This window comes from Salmo trutta, chromosome 13 (genome assembly GCF_901001165.1).
Source record: "Salmo trutta chromosome 13, fSalTru1.1, whole genome shotgun sequence".
NCBI lineage: Eukaryota > Metazoa > Chordata > Actinopteri > Salmoniformes > Salmonidae > Salmo > Salmo trutta.
In genome coordinates, this window is record NC_042969.1 from 62,916,015 (window position 1) to 62,929,344 (window position 13,330).

A 13,330-nucleotide genomic window follows, 5' to 3' on the forward strand; every position below is an offset into this window, starting at 1 on the left:
TTTACAGACAGTTTATTTCACTTATCATTCACTGTATCACAATTCCAGTGGGTCAGAAGTTTACATACACTAAGTTGACTGTGCCTTTAAACATCTGGAAAATTCCAGAAAATGATGCCATGGCTTTAGAAGCTTCTGATAGGCTAATTGACATCATTTGAATCAATTGGAGGTGTACCTGTGGATGGATTTCAAGCCCTACCTTAAAACTCAGTGCCTCTTTGCTTGACATCATGGGAAAATCAAAAGAAATCAGCCAAGACCTCAGAAAAAAAGTTTGGAAATTTCTCCCAAGGATGAACCAAACGCCTGAAGGTACCACGCTCATCTGTACAAACAATAGTACGCAAGTATAAACACCATGGGACCACACAGCCGTCATACCACTCAGGAAGGAGATGCATTCTGTCTCCTAGAGATGAACGCACTTTGGTTGCGAAAAGTGCAAATCAATCCCAGAACAACAGCAAAGGACCTTGTGAAGATGCTGGAGGAAACAGGTACAAAAGTATCTATATCCACAGTAATACTGGTCCTATATCGACATAACCTGAAAGGCTGCTCAGCAAGGAAGAAGCAACTGCTCCAAAACCGCCATAAAAAAAGCCAGACTACGGTTTGCAACTGCACATGGGGACAAAGATCGTACTTTTTGGAGAAATGTCCTCTGGTCTGATGAAACAAAAATAGAACTGTTTGGCCATAAGGACCATCGTTATGTTTGGAGGAAAAAGGGGGAGGCTTGCAAGCCGAAGAACACCGTCCCAACCGTGAATCACGGGGGTGGCAGCATCATGTTGTGGGGATGCTTTGCTGCAGGAGGGACTGGTGCACTTCACAAAATAGATGGCATCATGAGGGAGGAAATTTATGTGGATATATTGAAGCAACATCTCAAGACATCAGTCAGGAAGTTGAAGCTTGGTCACAAATGGGTCTTCCAAATGGACAATGACCCCAAGCATACTTCCAAAGTTGTGGCAAAATGTCTTAAAGGACAACAAAGTCAAGGTATTGGAGTGGCCATCACAAAGCCCTGACCTCAATCCAAAAGAACATTTGTGGGCAGAACTGAAAAAGCGTGTGCGAGCAAGGAGGCCTACAAACCTGACTCAGTTACACCAGCTCTGTCAGGAGGAATGGGCCAAAATTCACCCAACTTATTGTGGGAAGCTTGTGGAAGGCTACCCAAAATGTTTGACCCAAGTTAAACAATTTAAAGGCAATGCTACCAAATACTAATTGAGTGCATGTACACTTCTGACCCACTGGGAATGTGATGAAAGAAATAAAAGCTGAAATAAATCACTCTCTCTACTATTATTCTGATATTTCACATTCTTAAAATAAAATGTTGATCCTAACTGACCTAAGACAGGGAATATTTACTACTATTAAAATGTCAGGAATTGTGAAAAACTGAGTTTAAATGTATTTGGCTAAGGTGTATGTAAACTTCTGACTTCAACTGTATGTTAAGTTTGCATGTTTCTGTGACAGCTTGCACGTGAAACCTGATAGTCCTAAATGGAGGCCGTTGCAGAGTTGCGGGTTATTTGTTAAGTTATAGAGCTGACAAATTCCTCTAATGATTTTCCAAGAGAATTTCTCAATATTCCTGGAATCAGATTTACTGTGGTTGAAAAAAATGGTGGTTTCAAAACAGATCTTTCAAATAGCCAATACATTTCCTCCCTGTTGGGCTTTCATATTAACTCTAAAGAATACAAATCTGGGTGAAAAAAAAAAAAAAATAATAATAATTAATTTAAAAAAAAATTAAATCGCAGGAGAAAGTTTAATGCCATTTACACTATACGTTTCTCAATAAGTGGTTTCTTACTTCAATCCATATTCATCCTCATAAATATTTGACCCCGGGATGATACAGGTCACATCAAAACAAACCACCTTATAAGAATATCAAATGTCCTCCATCTTGTTGGCTAAGTCTACCTCCTCAGTGACAGGCGAGGAGGAGAGGAGGAAATGAGTGGCCCGTCTCTCACCTCCATGATTTTCCTCACCTTGGAGGCCTGTGCATGTCTCTATTAAGGAAGTCTGCTCCGTGTGGGTGCACAATAGTGATGTGGGGGGGTGATAGTTACATATTTGGCTATTATTTTTTACAATATATCGTATCGTTTTGACAATATCATTTTTGTGCTAGTTGGCTGTACCTGCACCAAAACTCAAGTATTTACATTTCATAGCCTGTTCTCCATCTTCTTTTTAAAATAGAGAGCTACTTTTTCAACACTTTTATTTCCATGACGATCAAAACTTGTTTTCTCATGGCTCTCTCTTGTCCCTTTGCAGCAGACATATGGTGAGCAATATGTTTGGAACATCGAATTGCAATAAAAATCACAATACATATCGTAGCGGCACCTAAGTATCGTGATAATATTTTATCCTGAGGTTCCTGGCAATTCCCAGCCCTAGTGCACAAAAGGAGCCATGTGTCCTGTAATTGTGGGACCTGGAGAGAGTAGTGTCCTGTGTGAAGCCCCCACCCTGCTCATCAAATGTAAACAGCTCTACACTTCAAATGAAATATTTCAACACCCACAACACAAAGACCTGCATTTCATATTAAAACATCCACAACACAGATCCTAGAAAGACCATTGGAGCAGAAGTTGTCTGGACTTGGAATTGACTGGAGCGGTTTAAGAGAATAGCTGTAACACCCTGGTAAATCCTGACATCTAGTGGGGGACAAGGAGTACTGGAAGTGAGATACGATAACATCTCTGTGGTCTGTTGTCGTTGTATGAACATCTTTCTATTGACTTCAACACCAGTTGGTTGTGTTACAGGTGGTCTTTATGTTACAGGTGGTCTTTATGTTACAGGTGGTCTTTATGTTACAGGTGGTCTTTATGTTACAGGTGGTCTTTATGTTACAGGTGGTCTTTACTCACGGATATGCTCCAGATTTGCATCCCGTCGGCGTAACCAATCATGAGGCAGAGAGGAGGGTCACTGCTGCCACTGTGCATCTCCAGGAACTCTGGGGAGCGGGATGTATCTGATGGACACACAGGAAAACACACAGGGATGTTATACATTTCTATATCAATAAAAAACATGAGCTGGAGCACACCCAGAAAAATGTATTTGTGTGGAGGTGCTGACTAATGGCAAATAAACTATTAAAACTATTAAAAATCTCTCATCACCTGTTCATGTGGAAAAGCCGACGTAGTACTAACGGAAAGACAATTAAAACAACGCATAGCTGAGCACCGCAGCTCAATCAGGTGTAAGAACACTGACTATCCAGTAGCAGCTCACTTTGTTGAAGCTAACCATCCCATCTCCTCCCTCAAATACACAGGTATGTTGCTCTACCAAGGAGATGAGGTAACATTGAGATCCAACTACTACAAAGGGAGGCTTACTGGATATCCTATCTTAAAACATTGACCCCTAGTGGTCTCAATACTGAGTTTGATCTCAAGCACTTCATATGAACAAGTCTTATAATTGTATATATTCTTTCTACAGCTTATTAGCATACACCTAATATGTTCCCCTGTTGATGCTTATTATGCATTAAGGTTGAACCAAAAGATTACATGTAGCAAATATGAAATGAAATACCAAACAATTAAACATGTGAAATTGAATAAAACAATAATGTATGCTGATGCTAATATTATGTACAATATTCAATTATGTTTCTATATGATTACAATAGCCTAATATATTTAATATGTCATAAACTATTGTTTTTTTAACAGTTTTACTAATTAATTCGAATTAACTTAATCATTATGACACACCCCTCACTATTGTCTTTGGTAGCACTAATTGCACTGTTTGTCTACATAACCTGGTTCAAGTATTCATGACATTACCCTGAAGGCACATGATGCTGAAACGTTGGTAAATACCCAATAAATGACTGGGAGTTTATATATGGAGTGTGCGACTCTTTATTTTTGATAGTTTATACGTCTATTCAGTCAACTCTGTAGACTGATTAAAACGTATTTTTATTTGAATTGACTATCAAAATTGAGCTGCCTGACAGTGATATTTACAATATGTTCAAATCAGTGAAGAAAGGAGGGGGGAGGGGGTCTAATCCAAACCAGGGCATTTCTGTAGCGGGCTGCATCCCAGACATCAGAACTGTTGTATGTGCCTGTGTCGTGTATGTATCACTCCCCACAAACATACAATGAGAATACAAAACACTAGGAACACCTTCCTAACATTGAGTTGCACAACCCCCCCAGCACCTACAACCATAACCCTTTTGTCTTGCCCATTCACCCTCTGAATGGCACACACACAACCCATGTCTCAATTGTTCCAAGGCTTAAAAATCCTTATTTTAACCCGTTTCCTCCCCTTCATATACACTGATTGAAGTGGATTTAACACGTGACATCAGTAAGGGATCATAGGTTTCACCTGGATTCACCTGGTCAGTCTGTAATGGAAAGAGCAGGTGTTCCTAATGTTTTGTTGATTCTGTGTATAATCAGTTTATAAAATACATTTTACTGCTATGTTTGTTGCTGCTATCTAAAATGATGAATCCTGGTCCAAAGAAACATGACAATTTGTCTTTGTCAAGTTCAACAATATTTTTGAATGAACTGTTTCACATTGTAGAACAATGGTTGGGGTTTAAGTGTTCCAGTGCATTCTTTTAAATAATATTCAACTCTAGCTACTTTCAATGTGTGTCAACTCCAGCCGCTTTTAATGCATTTCAATTATTCCTTCCGTATGGAACCATTTGCTTTACATTGACCATGCAAAGCAGGAACAGTGAAGTTCTAATTGAGTCATCTTCAAAGGTTAGCGTAAATAACATTAAAATGGTAGAATGTTTAATAAACACAGCCAATGATGCTGTGTCTAATCAACACATCTGCTGTCAGATTGAGCGAGAGATCTGGTGTGTGCGCGCACACACGTGCCGTTGAGATACATCAGACCTGTCACTCAAAGTCCTTACAAGAAATGAACCATCAAATGGTTGACAAACAATGCCTGCCAAAGGAACTATTCATGTGTCATATTTAAACTGTTTTCTTCCCAGGCATTCTAAGAAGCCACTTATCAGCATATTACACTCCAAATATACATACATACATACATACATACATACATACATACATACATACATACATACATACATACATACATACATACATACATACATACATACATACATACATACATACATACATACATACATACATACATACATACATACATACATACACATACATACATACATACATACATACATACATACATACATACATACATACATACATACATACATACATACATACAGTTTAACCTAATCTGTAGATTTAAAATACCAGATAATAATGAGGCAAGTTATCAAAATGTGTGCCCCCACCTCAAGGGTGAACAAAAGACAGTCGAGGGGGGAAGCTTTGAAACTGTTCTTAGACTTACCATTGAGGTCAGCTTTCTCAAATCTGACCCAAACTATTTTCTCTTTTTCATCAGTTGGGGGTGCACCTGTGTATGCCTTGAATAGACAAAATTAAATGAGATGAAATTATTACTGCAGTCTATTCATGTCATAGAATTAAATATAGGAACTTCAATAGGGTCTCTGTGGATAATGTGTGATTTAGTTAATAATATAGTTATTCCACCCTATAAAAATACCATTGACAGCCTGAGTAAACTAATCAAGCTGGTTAATGGTAACATGTAAATGTAATATACATTGATGTTACTGGAGAAAAGACAACAATCAATTGAAACAGTCTTACCTGAGGGACCACATCTTGGAGGAAGGTCACAACACTCTCCATATATGACTGCTCACTGTAATAACATAAGAGCATTACCTTGCTGAATGTGTACAGTACCAGTCAAAAGTCTGGACACACTGACTGCACTTGAAGAAAGTTTCAAAGTTCTTGAAACGTTCCGCATTGACTGACCTTCATGTCTTAAAGTCATGATGGACTGTCATTTCTCTTTGCTTATTTGAGCTGTTCTTGCCATAATATAGACTTGGTCTTTTACCAAATAAGGATAGCTTCTGTATACCACCCCTACCTTGTCACAACACAAGTGATTGGCTCAAACACATTAAGGAAGAAATAAATTCCACAAATTAACAAGGCACACCTGTTAAATTAAATGCATTCCAGGTGACTACCTCATGAAGCTGGTTGAGAGAATGCCAAGAGTGTGCAAAGCTGTCATCAAGGCAAAGGGTGGCTACTTTGAAGAATCTCAAATACATTTAGATTTGTTACTACATGATTCCATGTGTTATTTCATAGTTTGAATCTTCACTATTATTTTACAATGTAGAATATAGTATAAATAAAGAAAACCCCTTGAATGAGTAGGTGTGTTCAAACTGGTACTGTATACATACCTATAAGTATAATGTTTAAAATGATTGCCATGAAGGTAGTGTATGCATAGGTATAAGTATTGTCTTTGCACTTAATTCAGTCAAATTGGTTGTAGATAACACTCTAACGCAATCTCTACCTCAGAAAAGTGGTAAGGAAATATATTGAACCAGATCATATCGATCCATAGCACTGAAGCATGTCTGAAACCGATGGTTAATAACAACCATCATGTGATGTTAGGTAATGTCATGTCTTTGCAAGGGGAAACTTGTATTGGTTGGCAGCCCAGACCCCTCCGGTGGAATAGCTGAAAACCTATTATTGTGTGTGTGTGTGTGTGTGTGTGTGTGTGTGTGTGTGTGTGTGTGTGTGTGTGTGTGTGTGTGTGTGTGTGTGTGTGTGTGTGTGTGTGTGTGTGTGTCCTTACGTGGCAGCTTGTGCTCGCACCACAACCCCTCCAGCACAGCGGCTTGGTCTGCGCGGGGAGTCTGATGCCATTTTGTCTCCAAGTCTTTATCCTACAGAGGAAAGAACATGACCATAAAACCCTGCTATTAGCTGATTGTAATTTATGTCTCTATTTCCATAAAGGCCGAGACCAGTAGACATCCATATAGGGCATAGAATGGACACAAAAGGTCTAAAACAGATTCCTACCACTTTTGGTTGTACTAATAGAACATTTTGTACTGCAAAATGTAGGCCTACCGGTAACCCTGACAGGCAACACAGTAAACCCCGTCCCCGCCCAAACAAACCTGCCTGATATAACCAAGATTAGGGACAAATCACACTCCTATGAGTTCTAAACACATTACATTCAATAACTAGGATGTAGGTCTGTTTTTATTTTCAATACGTTTCCTGTATCACATACCAATATGAGATTGATTACCTTTGCTACATAAAAGTATCTAAAGGTTGTCATTAAAGCAACAAAGAGTAAGAATGTTGTTCATTGACTACAGCTCAGAATTCAACACCATAGTGCCCTCCAAGAACATCACTAAGGTAAGGACCGTGAGACTGAACACCTCCTTCTGCAACTGAATCCTGGACGGGCCTCCCCAGGTGGTGAAAGTAGACAACACATCTGCCACGCTGACCTTCGACACTGGGGCCCCTCAGGGGTGCGTGCTTAGTCCCATCCTGTAGTCCCTGTTCACCCACGGCCGCGTGGCCAAGCACGACTCAAACATCAAGTATGCAGATGACACGACGGTGGTAGGCCTGATCACCGATGACAATGAGACAGCCTATAGGGAGGAGGTCAGAGACCTGGAACTGTGGTGCCAAGACAACAACCTCTCTCTTAACATAAGCATAACAAAGGAGCTGATCGTGGACTACATTCACATCAACAACGCTATAGTGGAGCGGGTCGAGAGCTTCAAGTTCCTCTGTGTCCACATCACTGATGATGGTCCAAACAACAACACAGTCATGAAGAGGTCTCGACAACGCCTCTTCCCCCTCAGGTGGCTGAAAAGATAAGGTATCACCCCTCAGATCTTCAAAAATGTCTACAGCTGCACCATTGAGAGAATCTTGACTAGCTGCATCACTGCTTAGTATGGCAACTGCTTGGCATCTGACCAGAAGACGCTACAGAGGGTAGTGCGTACGGCACAGTAAATCACTGGGGCAGAGCTCCCTGCCATCCAGGACCTATATACCACGTGGTGTCAGAGGTAGGCCCTAAAAATTGTCCAGCTACCCAAGTCATAGACTGTTCTCTCTGCTACTGCACGGTAAGCGGTACCAATGCACCAACTCTTGAACTTTGTTATGAGACTACAATAATCTCCCTTTTGTGTCTAATTTGAAACTGTGCCATTCAAAAGTGACTGTCTTCTAGGTAATGTGTTAGTATTGCTAGTTACTGTTAATTGTAAATGTAGTGGCTAACTGTTCTCTTTCCTTGTGTAGTGTTGTAAGCCAGCTGTCGGTCTGTGAAAGCACTTGTTAACCAGTAGGAGAGTGGGGTAAGTTGAATTTTTTACATTCAGCATCACTCCGTCAAGGGAAATATAGTATTGTTTCTAACAAAGATATCTAGGCTACATATATTTCAGGATGTTGTGTATCCCTGGAAATAATCTGAAATCAAGTAAACGTTACAGTTTTGCCCAAAAAAGTGGTCTCCTGGCACAACTTACCTTGGGTATGGGATAAGTTGAGCTGCAGGACAGTATACGTTATGCCGCCTAAAAATATCTGTAACTGAATTAAATATTACCATTACCTTTTTAAAACCATGTCCATCTTTATTTCCCAAACACAATTCAACACACCCGCTTTTTGTCTTAATTTTAACCCCGTTTCATGCTAGGTTTAGGACCTCATATTGAAGCTTATAGGAGACCCCAACTGATGTATAGAAATGATCTACTTTGGTTTTGATACAAGTATTATGAAAGGGTCCCGTGTGGCTCAGTTGGTAGAGCATGGTGTTTGCAACGCCAGGGATGTGGGTTCGATTCCCACGGGGGACCAGTAAGAAAAAAAATGTATGCATTCACTACTGTAAGTCGCTCTGGATAAGAGCGTCTGCTAAATGACTAAAATGTCAAATGTTATGAAACCTCTAACAATAAATTAATTTGACTTGGTGAAAATCTTTGTTTTTTTACTTGCTGAGCACCATTCCATGTGTTGTTTTCCTTCACAGACTCCATGAAATGATGACCTCTAAACTAAATATTTGGTCAAATGACACATTTTGTGTATGGTTTCCTAGAAGGGTGGCTCAACTTACTTCTTTAGCTCAATTTACGCCACTCTCCCCTAGTAACGTTAGCTAACTTAGAGCCCTCTTGCGGTTTGGTTTTATGTTTGTAGCTAATAAGTTTCCCGACAAATGGTTATAGGAACTTGGGTTAAATTAACGAACTAATAATGAACAGGTAACGTTGCACGAACTACTGTTAGCCTTGCTATTTGCCAAGGATTGCGACATTTGCAATCTAACGTTATCTAGTTAAAGTTGGTTCGTCCAGCTAGATGGCCAGCCTCAAATCACCAACCGAAGACGACTTAGTCAGCTAACAAGCAAGCTAAATACATGCTGATATGAATAGTTTGAGGGGGGAAATGCCAACATTGTTTGATAAATGTAGCTATAGTAGCTTGCTAGCTGTGTCAAGAACAAGAGTCAGAGTCCTGTGTCTGAGACAGCAGGTAGCTAACCACCACCAGACAACATAAATTGCCAAACACCAGAAGCTACATCTATTTATTAAATATCCTTCGCTTAACAAATTAATTTATATGGTATTCAATACGTACCTAGTGTGTTGTTTTCTAGCTAACGTTACCTTCTTTAGTTCAACGGAGCTCCTTAGCAAATGCCACAAAACAGTGGGAAAACAGTAGAGGTGTTGAAGAGACCAATGGCAGCATTCCTGTGCATTCGTCAAGCCAATCAGGGTACGAGAGAGGCGGTGTTGTAGGTCCTCGACCAATCAGAGTGAACAATAATACTGTTTATTGTGGTCTGTAAGCGTGGTCGCAATATTGGGGATAGCTCAGTGAGATCTGACCTTCCCCCTGAGCCCACTCAGACACTCTTGACACCCATTCCAAATGGGAAATACAAATATGGCGCATGCGCAAAATGCAACAGCACTACAAAAACATCCTTCTTCAGACACCCACATACGGGTCGAAAAGTCCCTGTGAGGGGTATCATCTCATGCAAGACAACGGGAGTTATATATCTCATCACCTGTTCGTGTGGGAAAGCCTACGTAGGAAAAACGAAAAGACAATTAAAATAACACATAGCTGAGCACCGCAGCTCAATCAGGTGTAAGAACACTGACTACCCAGTAGCAGCTCACTTTGTTGAAGCTAACCATCCCATCTCCTCCCTCAAATACACAGGCATTGAGCATGTTACTCTACCAAGGAGATGAGCTAAGTGGAGACCCGCTTACTACAGAGGGAGGCCTATTGGACAACATCTCTAAAACCATTGACCCCTAGTGGTCTGAATATGAACTTTAATCTCAGGCCCTTATGACAAATTTTTTTTCATTTTTTTTATGAACAAGTCTTATAAATTAATATATTCTTAAAGAAATTGGAAACAATTACATATATGTGAAATTAATTTAATGATGTATGTTTGTAATGGAAATTATATGATTAAAGGTTTGACTAAATGATTTCACCCTGAAAATGTATAACCGAGTGATTATAAAATGAATGTACTAATGTGTGTGTGTGTAGGAAAGGTTTAAGCTTAATGATTTAGCAATGTAAGTAAGACATTCAAAGAAAAAGGGAACTGTTAACAGACAGCAGACAACTTATGACCACTGTGAAACTAATAACAGGAAAGAGGTCTCCCCACCCAGGGAGGGGAGAAACCATTGGGCTTGTAGTAGATTATGTAACATGGGGCAGGATATGATAAGCAATGTATGTGATGGAGAAGACTTGTAAATAAGCATTGACAGTGTTAAAGAAGAGGAGGGGCATTTGTAAGGAGTATGACATATGGTATGACCAAATGTTAGGTATAAAAGGCTGTGTACATTGTATGATATTCAGAGCTCTCTGAATAAAGAACGGACCTTTTGCAGACTTCTGGGACTTTGTCGAATTCTTTTATTAACCGGGGCCTTACAACCCCTGGGGAATTGGTCAAAGCATATAGTGAGTTTTGAGTTAATAACATTGGGATGAAAATTCTCGTGACAATGTTGATGCTAATATTATGTACAATATCTAATTATGTTTCCATATTATAATAGACTAATACAGTTTAAGTCAGAAGTTTACATACACCTTAGCCAAATACATATACAAACTTAGTTTTTCACAATTCCTGACATTTAATCCTAGTAAAAATTCCCTTTCTTAGGTCAGAAAGGATCAACACTTTATTTTAAGAATGTGAATTGTCAGAATAATAGTGGAGAGAATGATTTATTTCAGCTTTTATTTCTTTCATCACATTCCCAGTGGGTCAGAAGTTTACATACACTCAATTAGTATTTGGTAGCATTGCCTTTAAATTGTTTTGGGTAGCCTTCCACAAGCTTCCCACAATAAGTTGGGTGAATTTTGTCCCATTCCTCCTGACAGAGCTGGTGTAACTGAGTCAGGTTTGTAGGCCTCCTTGCTCGCACACGCTTTTTCAGTTCTGCCCACAAATGTTCTATAGGATTGAGGTCAGGGCTTTGTGATGGCCACTCCAATACCTTGACTTTGTTGTCCTTAAGACATTTTGACACAACATTTGTAAGACCCATTTGCAACCAAGCTTCAACTTCCTGACTGATGTCTTGAGATGTTGCTTCAATATATCCACATAATTTTCTCCCTCATGATGTCATCTATTTTGTGAAGTGCACCAGTCCCTCCTGCAGCAAAGCACCCCCACAACATGATGCTGCCACCCCCGTGCTTCACGGTTGGGATGGTGTTCTTCGGCTTGCAAGCCTCCCCCTTTTTCCTCCAAACATAACGATGGTCATTATGGCCAAACAGTTCTATTTTTGTTTCATCAGACCAGAGGACATTACTCCAAAAAGTACCATCTTTGTCCCCATGTGCAGTTGCAAACTGTAGTATTGCTTTTTTATGGTGGTTTTGGAGTAGTGGCTTCTTCCTTACTGAGCGGCCTTTCAGGTTATGTCGATATAGGACTCGTTTTACTGTGGATATAGATACTTTTGTACCTGTTTCCTCCAGAATCTTCACAAGGTCCTTTGCTGTTGTTCTGGGATTGATTTGCACTTTTCGCACCAAAGTACGTTCATCTCTAGGAGACAGAACCCATCTCCTTCCTGAGCGGTGTGACGGCTGTGTGGTCCCATGGTGTTTATACTTGCGTACTATTGTTTGTACAGATGAGCATGGTACCTTCAGGCGTTTGAAAATTGCTCCCAAGGATGAACCAGACTTGTGGAGGTCTACAATTTTTTTCTGAGGTCTTGGCTGATTTCTGTTGATTTTCCCATGATGTCAAGCAAAGAGGCACAGAGTTTGAAGGTAGGGCTTGAAATACATCCACAGGTACACCTCCAATTTGCTCAAATTATGTCAATTAGCCTATCAGAAGCTTCTAAAGCTGTTTAAAGGCACAATCAACTTAGTGTATGTAAACTTCTGACCCACTGGAATTGTGATACAGTGAATTATAAGTTAAATAATCTGCCTGTAAACAATTGTTAGAAAAATTACTTGTGTCATGCACAAAGTAGATGTCCTAACCAACTTGCCAAAACTATAGTTTGTTAACAAGACATTTGTGGAGTGGTTGAAAAACATGTTTGAATGACTCCGACATAAGTGTATGTAAACTTCAGACTGCAACTGTATATTCCATGTGCTGTAAACTATTGTCTTTTAACAGTTTCACTCAATTCATTATAATCAACCTAATAATTATGACACACCCCTCACTATTGTCATTGGTTGATCTAATTGCACTGTTTGTCTGTACAACCTGTTTCAAGCATTCATGACATTACCCTGAAGGCACAGTGTTGGTGTTTTACACAATAAATTACTGGAAGTTTATGTATATATAGAGAGAGAAACAGTGTGTGACTCTCTTTATTTATTTATTTAGCTGACTGTAATGTTGTGCCCCATGGTATAGCCAATTAGTATACATGGGCTACTTTAAGGGATTTCTACACTGGCAATTTTAGAGGCTTAATCTGTGTCTGGGAAACCGGCCCTTAATGAGCAAGTACCCCAGTACCCCAGGTCAATAGCAAGTGCATTTGACTGCTTGGCATATTGTTTACCCAGTAACTTATATGAACTGATGTGCATGTATAGTCTAATCCTTTTCATATTGTTTACCCAGTAACTTATATGAACTGATGTGCATGTATAGTCTAATCCTTTTCATATTGTTTACCCAGTAACTTATATGAACTGATGTACATGTATAGTCTAATCTTTTTCATATTGTTTACCCAGTA

At 39.6% G+C, this 13,330-nt stretch overlaps 1 protein-coding gene across 6 annotated transcripts in view; it reads right to left on the bottom strand.

Annotated features, from left to right (window-relative positions):
- Window positions 1–9,771, bottom strand: part of LOC115206262 (breast carcinoma-amplified sequence 3-like) — a 356,706-nt gene extending 346,935 nt beyond the window's left edge. For 5 of the 6 annotated variants that reach the window (XM_029773020.1, XM_029773022.1, XM_029773021.1 and 2 more), the window contains exons 1-5: window positions 9,672–9,771; window positions 6,811–6,901; window positions 5,781–5,835; window positions 5,455–5,530; window positions 2,928–3,034 (exon numbers count right to left, since the gene is read on the bottom strand). In XM_029773020.1, the coding sequence (XP_029628880.1) occupies window positions 2,928–3,034; window positions 5,455–5,530; window positions 5,781–5,835; window positions 6,811–6,881 (309 nt within the window). In that variant the 5' untranslated portion in view covers window positions 6,882–6,901; window positions 9,672–9,771. Of the gene's footprint in view, window positions 1–2,927; window positions 3,035–5,454; window positions 5,531–5,780; window positions 5,836–6,810; window positions 6,902–8,542; window positions 8,851–9,671 lie in introns of those variants that run through there. The other variant, XM_029773019.1, reaches the window with a different exon arrangement.
- Between the last annotated feature and the right edge of the window lie 3,559 nt (window positions 9,772–13,330).